The 10,000-nt window shown below is 48.3% G+C and overlaps 1 protein-coding gene across 1 annotated transcript in view; it reads right to left on the reverse strand.

The window, feature by feature from the left end:
• Positions 1–10,000, reverse strand: part of brsk2a (BR serine/threonine kinase 2a) — a 160,928-nt gene that overhangs the window by 56,610 nt on the left and 94,318 nt on the right. Inside the window, exon 3 of the mRNA XM_030365324.1 lies at positions 91–176. Within this exon, the coding sequence (XP_030221184.1) occupies positions 91–176 (86 nt within the window). The remainder of the gene's footprint in view (positions 1–90; positions 177–10,000) is intronic.

The following is a 10,000-nucleotide window of genomic DNA, read 5'->3' on the forward strand; positions in this document are numbered from 1 at the left end:
AATGACAATGCTGGATGGGTTGCCATTACTTGGAATTTTATAGCTTGATTATGGGAGGAGAGGAATACACCAGCAGCGCGGGATACTCACAGGTACTTCTTGTTCTCGTAGACGTCGTGCAGCTTCAGGACGTGAGGGTGCTCGATCAGCTTCAGGATGGCAATCTCTCGTTCCACCTGAGTGAGAGGAGAGATGGGGGAGAGAAGGGAGGGAGAGAGAAATGTAGAGAAAGAGAGGGGGTGAGACAGGGAGAGGAAGAGAGCAGAAAATGAAAGGGGTGAAGGGATGGAAAGATTGTGAGAGAGAGAATTAGTTAGTTAATAATTCTAATTCAGGGCGGAAGAGGCTCAGGATGTAGAGCGGGAATTGGATCGGTTGCTGGTTCAATACCCGGCTCCTCCTGGCTAAGTGTGGAGGTGTCCCTGAGCAAGAAGGCTCAGCCTAACTTCCCAGATGAGCTTGCAACCGCTGCAATCCTTCCTTAAAAAGATGCTCACAACCTCACGTCTGCACCGAACACGACCCCAAACACCTCTTGAGTTTGAATACAGTGAGGACCCGAAGACATCGTCTCAAACAGAGAAACTGAGGGGAAGGGAGAGCGTATATATCATGAAACTGACCACAAAGCAGATATAAAGAGAGAGAGCGAGAGAGAGAGAGAGAGAGAGAGAGAGAGAGAGAGAGAGAGAGAGAGAGAGAGAGAGAGAGAGGGAGAGGGACAAAAGGCTCAGCTGCTACGCGTTAATCAACAGCCAAAAGGAAAGTGGCAGCCTCACCACACCCTCCTTCCTGAAGAAGAACAGATTAACTTACACCCTGTGTGGGGTGCCTTGGCGAGAGGTTGGGGAGAACAGTGTCCTCTGACAGAGAACCAATCTACACTCCACACCACACCGCACACTCTCTGCCCGGCTGATATTAAAGCATAAGCAGTCGTTTATCCCTCAATATGCCGCGCTTCCAAATTAATGATCATAATCCAGAGATTGATTCAAAGGATGATGTGAAAATTAAGATTTAATAGGGTTGATTTCAAAGTGTATTAAGCATGCTGCCTCGATTTCCATCCCCATCTCTACAGTACTGAAGTCTCTGGACCAGTACTGGACAGCAAAAGGAAGAAGAAGGGAGGCCAAATTGTTGACAGATGCCTTTCAGGCCCTGGTTCACTTAAAAACGAAAAAACACGAATGCATGGACGCTCAACTACAAGTATACTAATGTATTATTCTAATTATAGATTATAAATGTAAATTATCAGGTTCTGTTTGTTTTTTATAAAAACGAAGTGCTTTTAGTAGTTACAATGCTAGATGCTGTATCGGTATAAACTTGGCATCGGCCGATACTCAAGTTCAGGAATCAAAATGGTATCGGAGCATCTCTAAACCCGCCCAATGAAATAGAGTTTTAGTACACTGCGCCTGCCTCCAACCTTCACCAAAGTGTTTGAGGAAGTATCCTCCTGCAGTCACTCCCACACACTTGGACTGAAGCTAACGCCCTGACACGTGAGGGAAACCACAGCAGGAGAACCGTTGAGGAAACACACAGAGGTGTCTTCACGCCTGCCTGGGAGCCCTGAGAGGAGCTCCACGCTATTCCTGGAGACAACGGCCGACTTCCACCGGGGGAACCGACGAGATCACTTCAGATTCACGTCAACATCACCGGGGGGTCATGTAGAGGCCCCCCCCCCCGCTGCGACACCGTGGTACATCTTTATCTTCCAAAAGAGCCGGGCAGACTGAACGGCTTTCTCTGCCGTCGCCTCTCCTGTCAATTCCATTCTTTATGCCTCCGTTGCCACGGCGCCTTTCGCTTCGCCTTTGTGTCAGGCACGAAGGGTCCTGGGCACTCACATGTGAGCTGGAGTCGGCGGCGGTGGCTCTGCACTGGCAGCAGCGCGACCGCCAGCCAGTGTGTTGTTGTCAGAGTGGAGCACGACTGCTTGCTCGACTGGGCATGAAGTCAGGCGACCCTCCTTGGAGTGTTCCTCACTTTCCTTTCTTTTTATTGTATTCCTTTATATCGGGATAAAAGGCTCCCTGATTCAACATGAAACAAAGTCATTTGCAACGCTTTTATTGAGGCAACATATCGCAATTTTACCGTCATGAGTTGATTTATCTACGGAATCAGGACTGGGATGATAAGCATTAAAGATGCATATCTATTGAGACCCATTACTCTGTATATCAGAACACAGTGAGACGGTCTGGAGCAACAAGCAGCAACTGTTCTCCCCAATAAATAAAATATCTGCCTTGTTTTGAGGGAGGATGCGCTGTTGTTAAAGCCTAATCCTCCGGAGCACCACTATTGTCTACAAGTGTTATTTACAAGATACCAAACAAACAGTTGGTCTGCATGCATAATGTATGCAGGAGAAAGTTGTCTAACACACACAGATCCTGTCACTTTTTTATCGAGGAAGGAGTTCAGCGTATTCCTATAGCCTACGTTTGCCACGTAGCCTATAGGATATACGCACACGCATGCACGCATTCACGCACACACACACAGACGGGTACATGCCTGAATGAAACCGATGCGGTTCCGATAGATCCAGGGTTACCCTTGCAGAAAACCAACAGCTAATTCTCAACCCAGAACAGAATGAGCTGCTGAGTGCACTGCCAGACTGAAACAGAGCGCAAGCTTAGCTTTAGGTATCACAGGGACTAACAGCTGGGGCTAATCACGGCTAATCCCTCCGCTAATGAGCGTTATCAGAACCACCACACAGCGGCACTAGCTCACCTGCGGCCCTGCTAGCATCTAGCTAGCCGCTACCTGGGGCAGAGCACAAGGTATCACAGCTTAGCCGTAGGTATCAAAGGGAATAACAGCTGGGGCTAATCATGGCTAATCCCTTCCGTTAATAAGCGTCACTAGCTCACCTGCGGCCCCGGTAGCAGATAGCAGCTAGCTCGCTAGCTGGCGGCGGGGGCTAATGCCACCCGTGTCGCCGGTAGCTGAGCCGCGGAAATGTGAGCTATAGCTCCGGAGCTAGTGACCCCCGCTAAGCTTCCTTTAAGCTCTGTCTGCATGTTAATTGAAATGAAAGAAATTAGCTTTAGTGCGCCAAGAAACAACGGTAATGTAGCTCATCAACTTTGTGATGAGATTAGCTCATGAGTCGCCGAGGCGTGGGCCTGACTTCCAAGTCCTTAAGTCCCGCTCGGACACTTGTTCCAAACAATTCTACACAAAATGAGTGCACACTTATCCAAAATGGGTTTTGAAATTGATAGAAGACAGCTTGAGGGCATTTTTGGGGAATTGTTTTTGCATCTACTGTGTGGCGTCGCGGCTCTAAAGGATGACCACCAGACTCCACAGAAGGACGTGCATGAACACACAAGGCAAGCCAAACACCTGTTTTGTTAAACACTCTCGGGCACACAGGCATACACACACTCACACACACTAAAACACAAACACAGACACAGAGGCGCGCACACACACACGCACACACACGTTCAAACACACGCTCAAACATACTAACACAAACACGCTCAGACATACACAAACATGCACGCAAACGCTTTAACATACAAACACACACACACACACAAACGTGCAAACACACATACACACACACACACACGCTCAAACACACACACACAGGCCGACACACACGCACACACACAAAAATGCTTAGACACACACATACATACCAAACACACACACACACACACACACACAAATAGATTTCCAATTTGCTAAAGTGTCCCTCGTTTCATTCAGTATATCTCTCCCTCTCCATAAGTCGAACCCAGCAGGAGGATGTTTGTCAGCATGGTGGCAGGTGCCTCTCTTGGCCGGCTTCCTGTGAGTGGCACCCGCTCCATCTCATTATCTCCCAGCATCTGTGAGCCTGGACATGCTGCTCACCTTTAATATCCCCCTCGCTGAGGCTTGTATCAGGTGTTTATTAACAGCAGCCTCTCGGACCCCCACCGCTGGCACACACATGGGGACACGTGCACGTTTGGCACGTATAGGATGGACACTCACACACGCACACACACTTGTGTTGAAACATGAAAGTTTGGCATGTATAGCATACACACACACACACATGAACGTCTGGCACGTATAGGATCTGAACACACACACACACACACACGCACACACACACACACACATATGTATACACATGAAAGTTTGGCACGTATAGGATACACACACACACACACTCAATTGTACGCATGCCCGTTTGGCAGGTATATGATACATACAAACCCACAAACACATACACACACACTTGTAAAGATGGAAGTTTGGCAGGTATAGGATACACACAAACCTACACACACACACACAAACACACACGTACAAATGCATGTTTGGCACATATAGGATATACACAAGCACACACTCTCAAGCGGCCTACTTCCGTGTCTGCCTACTGTGTGTGCTGCGTTGGTCGCTGTTAGCGTGTTGCACAGCACTAGCCTCCAGAGAATCAATGAGCACCACAGGTAGGTGGGGGTTAGTGTTGAGGGTGGGGGGTGGGGGGCGGGGGGGTACAGTTCACTATCCAGATCCGTTGGATCTGCAGCTCCGCCGCCGCCGACGGACACAAATCCTAATTGGTTATCGAGCCGGGAGATCATTTGTGTTGCAGATTACGGTGGAAGCCATCAGCAGAGCGCTCAGAACAGGACTCCTGGGCAGCAGGAAGGGATCTCCGAGGTTCGCCCAATCAGAGTCTCGTCCTGCCTGGCCCGCCACATCGCGTACAGGCGGACCGGTAAGCCTGTGAAGTGGTGCAGGGCGCCATGAAATACCTTCTGTCCATCGCCGCCGTGAGGCCGGCTCTAATTAACTTCCACAAGTTACCACCTTTCAGCGAGCAGTCCCAGAAGTGGAAGTAGGGGTGTTGGAGGTGTGTCTTTGGGGAACGTGGCCAGGGCGCTGTGGTGGTCGTACGGTGCCGGAAGGTCCCCAGGTTCGATCCCTCGTGTTTGCAGTTCACCTGACTCTGCCTAGCCCTCCCCCCCCCCCCCCCCAACTCTCTTTCTTCTGAGAAATGTACTTATTGTAAGTCACTTTGGATAAAAGCGGAATGCCCGAAATGTAAAGATAAATGTACGTGGTGTCCATGAGCAAACTGCCCCAAACCTCGTACCTGATTCTAAATTACACTCAACTCACAGCAAGGGGCTTTTGCTTAAACAGCAAAACAACTAAATAAGAAATACCAAAGCTAAACGCTCCTATCCTTCAGGGTGACCTTCATCCTTCAGGGTGACCTTCATCATTCAGTGTGACCTCCATCCTTCAGAGTGACCTTTATCAGTGGCGGGCGCAGGTTCCTCGAGTGTGAAAGATGGAGAAGGCGACGCGACTGTGGCCATATCTACTGTTAATTCATTACCACACTACATTTCTGGCTTTGGGGCTCAATTATTTGGACCATTTGTGATTTTAGCACCGCATGGAACAACATCGCCCGGGGCGATTGCCCCCTGACCGGCAGACCGGCATGGCCAATAGCAGGCCGGTGTAATGACTGGGAGGCGACGCCCCCTTCAGCTGCACTAAAGCAATTTAACTACGCAGGGCGGGGGGGGGGGCAGGTAAAGATTGCATGCCGTCATGCGCGCGAGATCAATTTCATGGATGTGAGAAGAGGAAATGAAACAGGGTAGCGGGCCGCTGGTTATCTTCTCCTTCCATAAAGCGCCTGCGTTCACCTCATTATCAGCGTGTGTTGCTATAATTAGCAATCGATTGTGGGCACGTGTTCGACATGATTGCTCATTATAAACAGATGAGCGAGGTCTGTTTTGATCGAAACCGAAAGCGAGTGTAACTGTACGTTGCGATACGTCGTGTTTCACCCGTGCATGAATCATGGCATCCTGCGCGTAATACCGGGGTTGGTTTTTAAAAGCGCAAACATAATTTGATTATTTTTTCGTGTAAACCCGGCACATCGTCACGTGTGCAAGACGGCAAGCAGAGCCCTTGCACTCCGTATTAAATCCGGTTATTAATGTTATATTATATTTAAAACCAACAGCAGCGTCTGTCTCATCATGGGACCCCGAGGAACCACCTGCTGTTGCTCTAAATTAAAAAGCTTCTGAACACTTTTCATCACGGAGGATTTGATTTGGATGTTGTTGTGTTTGATTATATATCTAATGCAATTCATTATTTCTCATTACGGAGTCATTTGCAGGTGCGGGAGGCTTGGTGTCCCTGGGCCCGACGCCGGCCACATCTGGGCTGGGACGACGGGAGCACTGGGAGGAGCACTGGGAGAGAGAGGGAGGGAGGGAGGGAGGGAGGGAGGGAGGGTGGGAGGGGGGGAGGAACAACAGGGGGGGACCACTGGGAGGGGGGAGGGATGGAGGGAGGGAGGGAGGGAGTGGGGCAGGGAGGGAGAGAGGAAGAGCACTCTGAGGACCACTGGGAGAGAGAGAGGGAGGGAGGTAATGGGGCAGGGAGGGAGAGAACTGGGAGGACCACTGGTAGAGAGGGAGGCTGGAAGGGAGGGAAGGAGGCAAGGAGGGAGAGGGCCGCTGGGAGGGGGAAGGAGGTGGGGAGGGAGAGAGAGAGAGGAACAACTGGGAGGGAGAGAGGGAGGGTGGGAGAGGGGAGATGGGCAGGGACAGAGGGCGGGAGGTGGTCTATATGGCCGAATTAAGCATGCAGCCAATTGTGTAGGCTTCGCGACCTCAGCTCTTCACTGAACGGACCAAGTAGCAACCGATTAGCTGTCATCCCGATCCCTGCTGCTCTACGCCGGGACCCCACATTGACCAGAGGCCCCCTGGCTACAGAGACACTACCCCATTAGATTCATGTCACACATGTCACGGCACCGACGAGCTGTTCCCCGTCTTCAGAGGAAAGGGGAAAACACCGGATCACAGCCCCTGTCACGGTTCCTATCCCCGGCCCTAGATCTCTGGCTCTAACTCATTTAGCCCTCTGTCCCTCTCTCCGTCTATCTTACCCTTCCCTTCCCGCAGCCAGAAGGAAAACAGACATATCTGTCACCTCCCCTCGGAGGGGAATGCTGGCGCGCTCCCTTGATATTGCGATCGGGGATCAAAGTGGCCGTGACAGGCGTCTGGGCTGGTTCAAAGAACGCTATATATTCACCCGCCGTCGCTGGGCTAGCTTGTTTCATCGTACACTACTCCCAACGACAACAGCTAATGAATGAGTAAAATATAAAGTAGGAAACACAGAAGCCTATCATGTGGACTATTTGGTTGGTAGCAAGATAGTCAGCGACAGGAATCGAGGCAAAAGAAAAACCAGAAGATGTTGTAAGAATACACTAGAGTAGAACAGGTGTGTGACTGTCCCAAGGGGGAGTTTTGTCCTGCACATGCAGGAAAGAAAATTCAAAGATTGAGGTGATAAAACAAATAGCGAAACACAGAAACAAATCCACTAGCAACCCTATAGACAACAGACCACCACTATACAAGACACACAAATACATAGAAGAAACTCAATCTAATCAATTAAATTCATTAAATTCATTGAACTGTGTGGGTCATTGTGTGTGTGTGTGTGTGTGTGTGTCTGTGTGTGTGTTTCTGTGTGCGTTTATGGGTGTGTATGTGTGTAAAACATTCACTGAGAACAAATAACTAGTATTTTTCCTTTTGGAACCTCGTTCACATGGTTGGTGTGTGTGTGTATGTGTTTATCTGTCTCACAGGACATGTGAGACAGACAAGAACGAAAAGTTTAAGCAGGGTGAAGACCACAAGTCTGACTGTAAAATGTGGTCCACGGTCAACCCAGGGGTTAAACAAAGTCACAGAGACCACCAGAACTACGAGGAGGGTCTGATGGAGGTCAGGACCATATTGAAATGGCACACCTGGTTTTTGAACTTTAAAAAAAAAAAGTGACCGCCTAGGAAGTGATGGTTCGAGCTGGAGGGAACAGGAGAGATGAAAAAAGAGAGACGGCTTAAATTCTCATTTGAGAGGAGAGATGAAAGCAAGTGGGGGGGGAGGGGCTTGGAGACAGGGGGGTGCAGGGGGGAGTCACTGGGGGATGGATTCAGTCAGCTCTTGATCAATACGGGCCGATGACTTGTGAACACACGTTGACACACACACACACACACACACAGCCAAACAGAAGCACAATGCAAACAAAGACACACAGATACACACATGAACACACACACATGCATGCACACACACAGACAAACAGACACACAATCCAAACGCCAACACCCGCAGAAACAAACACACGCACCGAACACACACATGAACACACACGCAGGCACATTGACAGACACACAGACAAAAAAGCAAACAGCGACACAGATACACACAGATACACAGAACACACACACACGCACTCACACAGGGTTTGTTATGTACACATGGATGCGTATTTTACTAAACATGTCTGTTTGTGAGTGAAATTGGAGGAGCAATTTGGGTAGAGTAAAGAGCAAGTTAATTACGTCAGCTTAACGTCGCATTAAGGTGCTTCACATCAGGATTCTAAAGGTATAATTATGCGTATTATCATCATGCAGCAGTATGTAAAGGTATAATTAAGGTATTATTATTATTTAGCTGAATGTAAGCCTGGGTGTGTGTATGTGTGTGAGTGTTTTGGCTTGCTCATGTGTGTAGTACCATGTGTCTGACTGTGGACTCTCCAATCCTTTATGTGTATCAGAGACAATATCAGGGTTTTCCTCATCCAAATGGGTGCGGAACACACGATGCAGGAAAATAATTCATTTTCTTGGTTCAATATAAGAGAGAAACAGTTGACTGCTTGTATTTTGCCCTGTCAAACGATGTCCAATAAAGCATTCTGAATCAAAGGCTGCTTCCTTTTTTCTGTGAATTAAAGCGCCTAAATGTGTGTATCTCAGAACCACACACTCAATCCCTCACTCTTCAGCCCCTCTTGAATAGATTGAAATTAGCTGCCTCATGAATTAAATGTAAAAATGTATTTGAAATGCGTAGTTATCGAATCGTCGATCAACGAGTGACAGGATTCATTATGTGTGCGTACGTTCAATCAGTCCACTCTGAACACAAAGCAAGCTCCGCCCTCTGGCAATGAGGTCACCTCAGGGTCAAGGTCGTCCAGCCAACCAGAGCTCTTTGTTCGATACCCCAGAACCTGGATGGACGATCCTGGCGTGCAGGTTTTTTGGTTTTAGTACTACATGGAAACACATGCATTGATGAGCCTGAATCAATAAAAAAGATAAGAAGTGCTTAGAGCTGTTGGAGCCTAAGGTACAGGACAGTAGGCACAATTAAAAAGAGATTAATAAGTACTACCAAAAAAAACTACAAAAGTTACACAGAAAATATGTCTCTATGTATATTCAGTTATTAGTAGAATTTAAGATGGACATTTTTAATATCCATGATCAAATGTATCTTTGATAGATAATATTAAGTAACAATATTTGAAACAGCTGAATGTCTATGTGCATGGGGCCGGCTGTACATATACTGGCTGTGGAAAGGGATAGGCCGTGGGGTTTCGTGTACCTCTGAAATCCATTTGTGTGGAAGAGAGAGGAAAAAGGGTGACAGAAATATTTGTTATAACACTTCCAGCTGAGACTGTCCCACTGAGAATCAGATTGAACGCGCAGAAATACTCATTGTGTATTTATTTATGATACTATCCTGCCATTGTTATCTCTCTCTCTCCCTCTCTCTCTCTCTCTCAGCACAGACCATGTCATCGCTCTCTCTTTGTTCCACAATGTGTTCATTAGAGACACACAAACACACGGACACACACACACACACAAACACACACACACACACAACCCAGCGTGAGCATTGCAGGGAGTGCTGATAATCACCGTATCAGTCATTCTGCCCCACACGGGGAGCCTGATCAATGACAGCTACACATCGATCGATCCAAAGGACTCCGGGCTGAATCACTGAGACTTGATCACTTGCTTCTTTATCTCCGTCTACATCTCTCCCTCTCTCTCCTGGACGCTTTA

Source organism: Gadus morhua, chromosome 9, assembly GCF_902167405.1.
Source record: "Gadus morhua chromosome 9, gadMor3.0, whole genome shotgun sequence".
In the NCBI taxonomy this organism is placed as follows: Eukaryota; Metazoa; Chordata; class Actinopteri; order Gadiformes; family Gadidae; genus Gadus; species Gadus morhua.